Here is a 13,213-nt window from a genome sequence, read left to right as displayed (position 1 = left end):
TTCTGTGGATCCCAACATTTATAACCCAGCCCATCCCCCCCCCCCCCCCCATGTGTGTTTTGTTTGTTTTAATTTATTTTAATGGTTGTTTTTTCTCAATTTATTTAAATGGTTGTTTTTTCGTATTTTATTCATTTTAAGTCATCTTGAGGCCACCTAGTGGATCCCGGCACCACTTTGAGAAACACGAGTACGGAGCAAACGTGTAGCCACAGGGCGGCGAAAGAGAGCTCCACTCTTTCACATGCGAATGAGAATGTCGTCACAGTATACGTAGATTTGTAAACATGGCGGAAGTTCGGAGGCGTCTACGTGAGCAGGAAGAAATGCGCTGGGCTCCGAATGAAGCAATGTGAGGAGGGGGATGAAGAGGAGGGGATGGCGGACCAGAGTCTATCGGCACTCGTAAAGCTTTTGGCCGCAGCCTTTTACGGAATTAGCTCTTTTTTCATAGTGGTAGTGAATAAAAGCGTCCTGACCAATTACAGGTAAGAGCACCGAAGTTGATATTTTTAGGCTTATCTTAACTGTCTGTAGATGACAATATTTGGAATAGTTGCCAAGTAAGTTTGCGGCATTATCAGTCTGGCTGGGATGGGCTGTGATTTTAGGGGGCTTGTGTGACTGTTAAAACATGCAGCAGGGGACTGAACAAAAAAGTAACATGGAATAACGGGTAATATTGTGATACCATGGTGTGCTTTGAAAGTTTCCTTTGAAGTATCATGTAAATACCATGACACATGCGTACTAGTACTATGGTATTGCCATGTGATACCATTATTTACACCTTTTAAAGTGTAGTAACTCAACCTCTAAAGCATTATTTTCAATTTGCCACTTTTTATGTTTGAATTTATGTTGAATTAAGATAATTCGAATAAATGTTGTTAGTTTGGTCTGTCAGTCAATGGTGTCATAATAATAATACAATTTCATTATCAATAGTTCACACATACATGTGTAATGTTGAATACATTATTTCTATTGAAAGTATTTGGATGTAACAGTACACTAACTATTAAAAAAGATCTGGATCTTTGCTAAAATTGTTATTTTTTTCAAACAGGTTCCCCTCGTCAATATGTGTTGGCATTGGTCAGGTGAGTGAAACGTTTCAGACTTTCAGAAAAGTTTTCCTCTCTTAACTGCACAAAGGACCATAGAGACATATTTGACATTCCTTTGCAGATGCTGGCAACAGTGGTTGTGTTACGGGTGGGAAAGGCCCTCCGGGTGATCACCTTCCCTGAGTTTGATAGGAGCATACCCAGGAAGGTAAGAAGTTATGGCTCAATACATTTTGTAACTTTTTAGATCTTTTTAAACTACAAATGGATAATACATTTCTGTTTTGTTTAAAGTTCATTTGACACGCACCTTTCTATGTTAAGTTTAAAAGTCACTTTTTATTGCCACAGGACGACAATGGTGTAAATGCAATCCATTTTGGGGGTGTTGATTCTGCGTGTAACACACTGATGTTGGTTGCCTAATAACTGCTTCCTTGTATTTGCAGACATTTCCTCTACCTCTTCTTTATGTAGGAAATCAAATAACGGGACTCTTTGGAACAAAAAGGCTTAAGTATGATGATTCACTACCTGTTACATTAAGATCTTTAATGAATATGCCTGCCTTAGTTTTATACCAAATTAACGTTTGTATACATTTCATTATAAAAAGGTTGAACTTAATGTTGTTCATTGATATCTAATATCTTATTTTTTCTCTTACATTAGCCTGCCCATGTTTACAGTATTGAGGAGGTTTTCTATTTTATTTACTATGCTTGCAGAGGGGTTTTTGTTGAAGTAAGTAAAATTTTAAAAATTATTAACATGGTGTTGTTCCAGGTGTTGCACACCCAAGTAATATATGGTAAAATAATCACTGTTATTTCTTATTTTTACAGGAAGAAATTCTCTCGACCAGTTCAGCTCACAGTATTTACTATGATACTTGGGGCCTTTGTCGCAGCAAGGTAAATGTTCAAAGACAGGCACATTGTACAAGTTTACAATGATTCATTATTTAACCAATCGTGCTTAACCTTATCTCAGATATTACAGAGTAAACATGCCTATCTTTTTATTTCAGTATTATCAGTTTGAAAGACTTGTTTACAAAGGAACGTTCCCTGTAAGGTTTACCCTACAGTGAAATGTTGCTTTAATATTTACGGTCAAGCTGTGTACATTAAAGTTGTAGACTTAAGAAGAAGAATTTTATGATGCATGCACATTTTTAATACCATGTGTGTTTGATCAGTGCTGTTTTGTTTCTTCTTCAGTGCTGATTTGGCCTTTGACCTGCAAGGGTACGTGTTCATCTTAATGAACGATGTCTTAACTGCTGCCAATGGGGCGTTTGTGAAACAGAAACTTGACTCCAAGGTAAGTAAAGCCAAGATTCCTTAAACAGACCTTGAGGGCTTTCTTAACAAGCAGATGCAGACTGTAGTCATTATCTTGAAGAAAGTGCTTTCTCATGCTTCCTCCAGTTGATGCACTGCTATTGACTTACTAACTTTTTTAAACCTTTAGTAATGCTGAAATCTGCTAGATATGTTTTTTTTTACAAGTTTATATATTATAAAGGTGCTGTCACAGGCTGTGTTCCTATCTAGCAGACTGTTCATTAGTGGTTACCAGCTGGTTTTGCATTGGATTTACCACAACAACAAAAAATGTAAAACTATATGGAGTATAAAATATTACATTGAAAAGTATAGGCCCAGTAATCTGCAAAACCGATACAGCAACATAAAATTAATAAGAAAATTTGTTAACTGAATGTCACTTGATGGTTTGGTGCCTAACAATAATTGGAGTTTCATTAGACTTACGATAGATACAAAATATTTAAAAAGGACTATTATTTGCATGTATTTAGCATTGACCCTAAGACATATTTTGATTTTCATCTTCAATTATTTTGAAGTGTTAAACATTAAAAGCACTGAAGAAGACAAACTGGTACAAGCTCTTTAAGCTTACGCTCAATCTCTGAAGCAAGACCTTTGGTTCCCCACACCTGTTGGCATGCCAGCTAATTTACTTTTAGCAAGAGAGAAGTTATTGTACAGAGAGGAGAGTGTTTATTTCTGTTTTATACCTGATTTGTGTCTCGCCTTGTTTTTTCTGCCCTATAGGAGCTGGGCAAGTATGGCCTGCTCTATTACAATGCTTTATTTATGATTCTTCCAACTCTACTTTTGGCACATGTCACTGGGGACATGGATAAGGTAAGGGTATTTTTATGCAAAACAAAGTGCTTACGAGTCTGCTGTGTTATTATTAAGCATACGACTCCAAGGCGTTACTGTCAAATCTGTCGTAAATTTACTAAATGAAAAGCTGGCGTGCTTTAAAATCTAATATGATATTTTAGTACGAGAACCGGTAGTAATGCGCAGTTCTAAATGAGATGTTTCTACACACCAGACCTGAAATTACCCTGGGACATGAGTCAGTCCTAAGAGGTCTGTCTTTCAGCAAGACCTTATACCCGTAGATGATCTGGCAAAGACACACGCCATCTGTTCAGCTGCAGTGAGCCTGCATTGCCAAAGATCACACACACTCACCATTAGCCAATTGAAATGACTGTGCACGGTTGTCATGAATTCTCTTGAAATCATAGCTGCCTGACATAAATTTCAGCGTGTCTGTTCCTGCCTAAATGTTTCTTTCTGAAGGAATAAGAGAAGGAATTCTTAGAGATGAAAAAATGTGCTCCTCATCCTGGTCTTTCTGTAAAAGCAACATGAGCACAAGGCTGGGTTGTTTGGAGGGTTAGGATGACAGGGCCCTGCTCCATGAATGCCTCATTTTATTTAGCTCGGTATGTTCACAACGAGGCCTCGGTTTATTTGGCAGGCGCTGCTCCAGGGAGCAGTGAGGACAGGAGCCAGTGTCTCTCACACAAAGCCGCCATTATACTAGACAGTAACTAGCAGAGTGAACGTAGTGACTTATGAAGTTATGGTTTAAGAAAGTTTGATTAAATCAAACTCTGGTGTGATTGCTATGTTGCTGGTGCGGACCGAGACTGTTAAAAATGTTGGGCCTCGGTCTGCTTCCAAATGAATTCTCATCCGGGTTGACTGAAATATAAATGCAACACGGACCAAAGACAACTAACTCAACCAAAAACAGGAATTGATAAGATGCTAAAAAGAACATAGAAACACTGTTTATTAGAATTTCCTACAAGGAAAAAAATCCTGGTGGATTGCTTTTAACATTTTATGAGCTCTTTGGATGTTTTTTTATTATTTATTCAATGCTATACAACAACTTTTTAGACTATTTTTTGCTACATGACATTTTGAAAATGTTTGTTAACTGTTTATTTAATGGTTAAAGGTAATTCCTTTACAATTGTTAGATATATTATATTGTATTTAGTAATTATTATTGGGTGATACATAGGGATGTAACGATTCACCGTGAGCCGGTTGAGTCAATTGAGATGTTTAATGAATCGCGATACATGTTTCGAACAGCAGGGGCCGCTGTGTTTACTGAAAACGTGGATATGCTGATATTTCTGAAAGTAAAAGTAAGGCAAAGCACAGACAGTCTTAGTTTGTTTATATTAAAGATAATTTTGTATCCTTCATTTTTTATTTGCTTTAAAATTGCAATTTAATTTTGTTATTTGACATAAAATATATTTTTATTTTACAAAAAAATGTGCAGCATTTGAGAAATAATAAAAGGGCACTTGTTCATTTCAAATTTTTCTCTACTTATTTTGTAAAAAAATAAAAACCTGTGAGATCAGTATCACATCACATAGCATCATGAGCTGAGTGAATCTTTACATCCCTAGCGATACATTCGTTTCCGCATTTCGCCTGACTGCTTACTCTCTTTTTTCTCTTTAGGCTTTTGATTATGAAGGTTGGTCCGACAAGCTATTTATAGGTCAATTTATTCTTTCTTGTATTATGGGGTGAGTTATTAGAAATAAACAACAAGCTGTTGTATGATGATACACATTGTGCAAATAATGGCTGTATGTTTCTAATTTTAACTCATGTTTTCACATTTTCAGGTTTGTTTTAATGTACTCCACTGTACTTTGCACTCAGTATAATTCTGCACTCACTACTACCATCGTGGGCTGCCTAAAAGTATGATTTTTTTTGTTTCTCAGACATGCACAGCTTACCCTGCGTTTTATTGTATTCATGTGATTTCTCTATCTCTGCAGAATATATTAGTGACATACATTGGAATGGTGTTCGGGGGGGATTACATTTTCTCATGGGCAAACTTCATTGGTCTGAACATCAGGTATGAAGTAAGCTTTTCCCTAATGGAATGCAGTTTAAAGCTAATGATCTGAATGCCTCTGCTTGTTTTCTCAGTATTGCTGGCAGTCTGGTGTACTCGTACATTACCTTCACAGAGGAGCAGACCACCAAACAGAGCGAGAACGCTAACAAACTGGAGGTCAAAGGGAAAGTGGCTGTATGACCGGTGCTCGGACACTTTCATTACGCACAGAACTGCGTCATTGAGTTTTAAGAAGTAGCCAGAGAACTCAAGTCTGACAGGTCTTTTTGTGACATGAAGATGTTGACTGTGAAGAACATCTTGTTAAAGGAAACATACAGCAGGAACAGACTAGAATTGGTTTGTTTTCACTCCTATGAAGGAATTGTGCAGTCTGAGTTTATGTCCTAAACAAACTGCTTTTCTAAGATTTGGGCTGCTGTTGAACTTGACACAAATTGGGAATAATGACTGTCGTCAGTGTTGAAACAGCTGTTGTATTACCTATTGAAGAGTGCTTTTAGTTAGTTAGTACAGCTACTATTTATTTTAATGGGAGTTTTTTAGATTTTAGTACATTTTTATGTTTTTTAGTTTAAAAAGGGAGAGGTATTTGTTATGATGTTTAAAGGGTTTTGCGACAGTTCTGGTACGCTGTTACAACACAACTTGAACTTTTAAGTGTTTTCTTCACAAGTTTCAGGAATGTTCATTTACAGCCTGAATGATAAATGAGAAAGCGAGTGAAAGTACGGTATGCACGCACAACTAATCATCATGTGATTCATTTTTTTTTTTCAAAACATACTTTAAAGCTTTTCTTAGTGTCCACAGTGTTACGAAATTGGACATTTTACCGGAAACTGAACTGCTTTTTTTCTATACGAGAGGTTTGCAGTAACTCCGTTTGTTTTGTACTGATGGAATCATGGTTATTGTAAAAAAAAAAGAAATGGTGTAGTAATCGCACTTTAACAGTTTACAGATTTTATCAGTTTTGTCACATTTGATATTTGTTAGTAATTATAATACAAGGTACAAGAACGTTTTAGTATTTTGATCAAAATGTCAAATGTGGCTGTATTTGGAATAAATCAGAAAAAGAATGTACGAGATATTTAAGTCTGATGTTTGTATTTTTTGACCAGTTCAAAATACCAGTCTGATAATGACATCACAGGTTTATTCTCAGTTTTTGCTGTTATACATCTCTATTCTGAGATTATTAAATGATCACGTCTATTCGCATTCATTAATGGCAATTTTAGAACATATAAACTTGTTTAGAAATTCTCATTTTATCGAAAGGCTTCATGGCACTGATGCTATTCAAAGACCTACTGTTATTGCAAACGCGTGTAATGTGATATTTTATTTTTGTTTTGTACGTCTTGACTTTTGATTTTAGTTTAGTTTAGTAAAAACACATTTTGTTATTCATATCAATAAAAAGCTCGGTGATGAGAAACAAGTGCTTTTTAACTTATACCTCAACTCCATATATGTCCATTTTATTTTCTGATACATTTGTTAACCACAATAAATAAACAGTCATCTTTTTTTCAAATATCTTTCGTCTGTTATTTTTATAGATATTCTTAGAAACTTTAATTAGGAAAACAAATATTTTTTTCAATTGCTGTGGTAGGCTACTAAATTTAAATAACTCATCACATTTCAAATGTATATTTTTTTATTCAAAACATGATAGTTGCTCATGTTTACAAATGTTTTCTAAATACTAGTCGGATTAAAAGTGTATCAAAATCTGCTCGTGCAGAGGTCGTGACAGGACTTTTATTATGTAGTACTCGTCTTCATAGTACAGAATAAACACTTATCGCCAGCTTCACAGAATCTAAAGCAACTATGGCGGAGGTAAGAGAAACATTACAAATTACAGCAAATTAGGAATTCAGACGGTCAAAAGAACATTGTAATGAATTTACCTTTCAGTATTTATTTTAAATGTTTCCACGCTGACGTGTTTTTCAACATTCATCCCTGAATAATTAGTAAACAGGTTAGCGCGCCCAATTTGAATGTTTAGCAGCTAGCAGCTAACTTGTTGCCTGAGCGCCAAACTCACATCCACTTAATTTATCATACATTTTTATAAAGAAACACTAACGTCACGAATTATTAACCACACTTCCGTGTTATTTAAAATGGTTAAATATTGGTTAGCATCTTTGCATTTGACTGTATGTATCATTAATTAATTACCAGGTCATAACATTGGCTTTATAATACCTTATTGATATTGTTCTTTAAGTTTGTGTTAATAATATTTTTTTTTCAGCCCCCCTTAAGTGGACCTGGCACAGAAGGTAAAGATTTCAGTTATTTTATATTTATTTTTATCTAATATATGTTATTTGTTATTACCTGCAGTTGTTAAATTGATTTAGGTTGGTTGCTTATTGTACCCTAAACTCCAGGCTAATCTTCCACCGTTCATATTAAACTACTATTTCATTTCTTATATTTTTAATGCAATATATTTCATATAAAAGTCCATTGGAAGGTTATCTGAGATGTAGGATTTGCCTGTTTGCCCATTAAGAAAGAACATTGTATTTTGTCTTATTTTGTGGAACTGACTGTGTTAAGGAGGAGATGGTCCGGTGGTCCAGGATGAGGACAAGGACTTTGATCCTTCAGCAGATATGCTTGTCCATGACTTTGATGATGAGCAGACTCTAGAGGAAGAGGAAAAGCTGGAGGGAGAGACCAACTTCAATGCTGAAATTGGTGACCTCACTCGAGTACGGTCCACCAGCTTCTTTTTTTATAATAAATAACATGTAACACAGTCTGTAAAAAGTCACTACATTCAGCGTACCAGATGCATCATTAACTTTACCTTTGGTTTCGTAGGAGGGTGAGATGCCCATCCATGAGCTTCTCAAGTTGTATGGCTACAGTACTGGACAGTCTCCTGAGGAAGAGGATGGAGATGTTCAAGAAGAGGATTCCTCAGAGAATACATGCAGCAGCAACAGTAAACTCAAAGTAAAGATCTGTCTGAAAAACAAAGTCACTTTCATCTCGTCACATGTTTTAAACAATTGCATTAAAATGGCAAATCCTCTCTGTGGATGCCAGGAGGAAAAGCAGGACCTTACTGATCACAATGAAGACAGTCAATCATCCAGTGATGAAACTCCATCCTGCAGCGTTTCTCACAGTACAGCTCAACTTCTCAGCTCTCAGCCGTCCAGCTATTTAGAAGGTATTCATAAAAATATTTTTATTAGAAAATGAATTGAAGTTTTTAAGAATGTGGACTATTTAGGTGCATGTTTATTGAAATATAATACAATAAAATATACATGATGTAGAATAAAATATATTTGATCAGCAGACTTAATACTTCCTAAATTTAAATTTGTATTGTTTAAAACCAATGTTATTCGTTTACATTTTTAACTTACTTTTTTTGTTGATTCATTGTAACATGAAGTACACTTTGCATCTTATAGAACTTGGCGGATGGTTATGTAGATCTGAGCTCAGGTTGGTTAAAAAAGGCCACATAAAGTCTCAACTTGTTTGCTTTTATTACAGGAAATGTTGAAGAAGAATCTGAAGATGAAGATTATATTCCATCTGAAGACTGGAAGAAGGTAATGTTCAGGGCGTTGGAAGCGTAGACTCTGTTTTTTTTTTTTTAGAAATGCAGACGTTTCCATTTTTATTTTGCTGTCATTCACAGGAGATCATGGTTGGTTCACTGTATCAAGCAGAAACTCCTGTTGGCCTTTGCAAATATAAGGACAACGAAAAAGGTGCCAGAACAGAATCTTATGCATATTTAGCTTTTTCTTGTTTGCTGTTTGTGAAGTATCTTAAATGTCATTTTTCTTTCTTTGTGTCTTACGAATGAAGTATATGAAAATGAAGATCAGCTTTTGTGGAATCCCGAGTTACTTCCAGAGGAGAAGGTTGTGGAGTTTTTAGCCGAGGCTTCTAATCGCACCGGAGAAGAGACGGGTGTCCATACCATTCCTGAAGGATCACACATCAAAGACAATGAACAGGCAGGTCACCACTTAGATGCGTGTTTCTTTACATCACACTGCTGACCTTTTAACAAAATATTGTAATTTCTTCAAATTTTAGGCGCTGTATGAATTGGTAAAGTGCAATTTTAATGCCGAAGAAGCTTTAAGAAGATTGAAATATAATGTAAAGGCTGCCAAAGGTGAGTTTTCGTGTATAAAAATGTGTCTTGTGTGTGATAAGACGAAAGCAAAAAAACAGCATGTTCTCGTATCCCTTGACGTCTAGTATTGTTTTTCAGAAAGTTATATTTGGGAGTCAAACTCCCAGCTCAGAAGTCTGATAATGGAGTTCAGCATGCCAGCAAGATAGAATGTGTCACCTTAACTTAAATCTCTCCTTCTCAGAGGAGATGTCAGTTTGGACGGAAGAAGAGTGTCGAGGTTTTGAGCAAGGACTCAAAGCGTATGGGAAAGACTTTAGCTCAGTACAAGCCAATAAGGTTAGTGTACAGTACTTGTTGTGAAACATGCATAAGTGAAGTTGACTTGACGGTGTGTGGATTTCAGCATTTGAATAACTAGCTAAAGATGAACTAATGTAGAGTAATTACTTGATCAGCTTTGCTGTCGTTATTATTATTTAATTCACTTAGGTAATTGTTACTTAATGAAACTTTTTCAGGTGAGAACTAGATCTGTAGGGGAATGTGTGGCCTTTTATTACATGTGGAAGAAATCTGAGCGTTATGATTTCTTTGCACAGCAAACCAAGCTTGGGAAAAGAAAATACTGCCTTCGACCAGGAGTCTCGTAAGTCTTCCAATACCATGTGGCACATTAAACGTCACCAGTCAGAACCCTTTAATTAAACTTTTGTGTATTCAAAATCAGATGCAGTCTAAGGTCACGTCCTGCCTCGTGTTTGTTTGGCATTACAGGGATTATATGGAGCGTCTTTTGGATGAGAGGGAGAGCTCCGAGTCCAGTGGATCTGCTTCTCCTCCCTCCACATCTAACAATAGCAAACACACGTCAGAGACGGACAGCGGCACAAACACTCAGAACGGTCAGCCACATTAGATTTTTACACACACACACACATCTTTCTTCTAGTGCCTGATGAATCCTTATTACACAATTACACACGAGAATGATGCATTGCATAAATTTTATAACAGTTAAATAGTGTCAGGCTGATGTAAAGTTGCATTAAAATGACTGCAATGCCCCCTAGTGGCTCATTGATAGGTAGGTGAACAACTATGCTTTCAAAATTGGCTAGTTGATGGGTTGTCTAAAATGAAAAACTGATAGCATAAATGAGCATAGAATAGATAACACTAGCAGAATGTAAAAGGGAGGTCCTGGGAATGTAAAACCCTATGAATGTTCAAATATATGTTGCTTTCACAGGCATAGCAAGCCATTGCACAGAAGAGCCCCCTGCCAGTGTCAAAGACGAAACATCCCAAATGAACGGCTCAACCACATGTCCAGATATTTCTACAGCAAACACACCCCCTCATCCTCCTGACCCTGATACCAACAGTCCAAGTGCAGAGGTCATGGACATCACAGTGAAACGGCAAGAGGAGGAAGGAACATCAGAAAGACCTCTGAAAAGACCTAGGACTGACACAGATCCCAACAGTGAGAAGGCTGTTGCCCACAGTGAAGCAGAAACCGTTTGACTCACCAGCAAACAACCGGAGAAAGGGCTGAAAGGTCAAACTGCAGACATCAAACCCTTGACCTCAGATGAGGGTTTGATCCAGGGAAGAATACCCCGTTTTTAGCATTAAGGAGCTGAGGTGTCTGAATATCAGGGATGCAAATGAAGTACGTTAACTTGTCATATTACTGCCACCCAGGTCAGTTCATATCCCACTCATGCTTATGGAAGACCGAGAGAGTCATATCAGATCGTCACTTCACCACTGTCAACTCTGTAGCATTATTTATTAATGTAGGTTAAGATCATTAATGTTATTTTTGTCTCTTTTATCATGATGTGTGGACAAGATGGTTCTAGCCAGCGGCACAGTGTAAAAAACTTTATTTTACATGACATTAAATATACTGTAAATATTCCAAATATGAAATTACTATTATAAAAATACGCAATTTTTGTATTTGGTACATTTTTAAAGAATTCTAGGCCCCTTATTCTAAAAAATGTTAAAGCATTCCATTCGTTTCATGTTTGAATTTCCTGTTTGACCAAAGTTGAATGGTTGTTAAAGTCGTTTTAACACTTGCTGAAAACCTTTTTCACATATTCTCTTTATATGAAATATTGTCATATTTTGTATTTGATAGCTATTTATTTTTTTAATCAGTTTGGTGACGCATGAGGCCAGGATACACAGTGTATTTGTGTAGAATGGAGCAGTACAGTTAAATTAAAAGACGAAGCAGAACTGAATGGTGCTATTTATTGTTTTTTCTCACTTTGAGGATGTCATATTATTCTAAGATAGAGGTTTTAAGTTTTAAGTAGGACCTTAATCAAGAAAGATGGAATGTACAGAATAGTAACCTACGTTTTTGTCCACCGTGTAAGCCTTTGCTCAGGAAAATGTAAAAAATTTTCAATAAGTTCAAATGTAGTGTTATCAAATTGTAGAAAATGTCAGCTTTAATTCATTAAACCCAGACTATCTACCAGTATCATGTTGTTTTTTGTGACTCTTTCTAGATGCCAATTTTTTTAACAATACTCTTAAGGTCTGACAGCGACAAAGCTTGGAGACGTGATGTGAGCTTATGTGGTTGGACAGCAGGTGTCAGTGTTGCTCTATACAAGGTGAAATAACTACTAATTTTGCCTCTTGTTTAAAAGATGTGTGAAGATCATTACAGTGAACAGAAGAATGTAACTTGTGCCTTCTCAAGAAAGCAATAGCAATGACTTAAAGAGAAAAGTCATCCATTCCCAAATTCACTAAATTTTGTTAAGAGTGGAAGACGTGTGCCATAAAGTTTTCAGAAGCTATATAAGCTATATTACATCTTTGTGAGGAATAATGTTAAACTATTTTTTTCTGTCTAAATGCTTTTTGTTTTAAAAAAAGAGGTCTGACTATATTTACCAAAAAGCTCCCTACTATTTCGATGAAAAAAGGTTTTAGAGTGGCTTAACGTAATATATTATTGTTCTCTGAAATTGTTTCCCCACACTGTGAACTTTCACTGTAAAAATAACAGAATTTTTCTGGCAGCTGGGGCACCAGAATATTACATAAAATATTTTTTTTCCTGTAAGATTACATGTTTCTCCCTATCCTTGTAAATTTGCAGTCTTTTTCTGTAATTTAATGGTATCCAAATTTAATTAAATTTTGAATTTAATTTAAAAAAAAATTGTGAAAAATTGTGAAAACTGTGAAATTGTTTTTTTACTGTGTACCTCCGCAAAAGAGATGATCCGAAAATAAAATTTCTGCCATTTATTCACCCTCATGTCATTTTAAACGTATGATTCTTCTGTGTAAGATAAAAAATATTTTGAGAATTTCTCAGTGGTTTGATGTCCATATGGTGGACATTAATGGGGGCTGATGTTACCAACATTCTTCAAAATATCTTTCATGTAATGCAGAAGAAAGTCATACAGGTTTCACATGAGTGTTTTCATTTGTAGGTGAAGTATCCCTTTAAAGTTCTTCCAAACCTGTATAAAGTTCTGTTCTGATTAACACAAAGATTATGCACATTGTGATAAATGTTAGCAACCGACATTTCTGGGACATCATTGACTAGTAATTGACATAGTGATTCATGAAAGAATTTTCTTTCTTTGTGTGGAGTATCCCTTTAAGGATGAGAGGCCTCTGTCCATCAGAAGCGGAGAAGCAGAACATAAGTGCGCTGTAAGAACAGACCGCTGCTGAGATGTTTCTAGAATACTAAATGCAG

The 13,213-nt window shown here is 36.0% G+C and overlaps 2 protein-coding genes across 3 annotated transcripts; both read left to right on the top strand.

Annotated features, from left to right (window-relative positions):
- The first annotated feature begins 264 nt into the window (after positions 1–264).
- On the top strand, positions 265–6,836 carry slc35d1a (solute carrier family 35 member D1a). Its single transcript, XM_057338945.1, has 12 exons — positions 265–488; positions 1,070–1,103; positions 1,192–1,278; positions 1,520–1,587; positions 1,743–1,814; positions 1,916–1,984; positions 2,294–2,396; positions 3,155–3,247; positions 4,895–4,962; positions 5,065–5,143; positions 5,224–5,306; positions 5,381–6,836. The coding sequence occupies exons 1-12, from the start codon at positions 343–345 to the stop codon at positions 5,487–5,489; spliced, it is 1,011 nt and encodes a 336-aa protein (XP_057194928.1). The 5' UTR covers positions 265–342; the 3' UTR covers positions 5,490–6,836.
- Positions 6,837–7,114: 278 nt separating this feature from the next.
- mier1a (mesoderm induction early response 1a, transcriptional regulator) lies at positions 7,115–12,432 on the top strand. Of its 2 annotated transcripts, none has more exons than XM_057337993.1 (13): positions 7,115–7,166; positions 7,591–7,618; positions 7,902–8,056; positions 8,169–8,303; positions 8,397–8,523; positions 8,859–8,917; positions 9,007–9,079; positions 9,180–9,331; positions 9,414–9,495; positions 9,701–9,795; positions 9,978–10,105; positions 10,234–10,361; positions 10,709–12,432. In XM_057337993.1, the coding sequence occupies exons 1-13, from the start codon at positions 7,158–7,160 to the stop codon at positions 10,984–10,986; spliced, it is 1,449 nt and encodes a 482-aa protein (XP_057193976.1). In that variant the 5' UTR covers positions 7,115–7,157; the 3' UTR covers positions 10,987–12,432. The 2 variants fall into 2 exon arrangements, with proteins under 2 accessions (XP_057193976.1, XP_057193977.1); XM_057337994.1 differs by having other exon boundaries at positions 10,059–10,105; positions 10,709–12,431.
- Positions 12,433–13,213: the final 781 nt, after the last annotated feature.

The sequence above is a fragment of the Triplophysa rosa genome, linkage group LG7 (genome assembly GCF_024868665.1).
Source record: "Triplophysa rosa linkage group LG7, Trosa_1v2, whole genome shotgun sequence".
Lineage (NCBI taxonomy): Eukaryota > Metazoa > Chordata > Actinopteri > Cypriniformes > Nemacheilidae > Triplophysa > Triplophysa rosa.
This window is presented reverse-complemented; position numbering and strand designations above follow the sequence as displayed.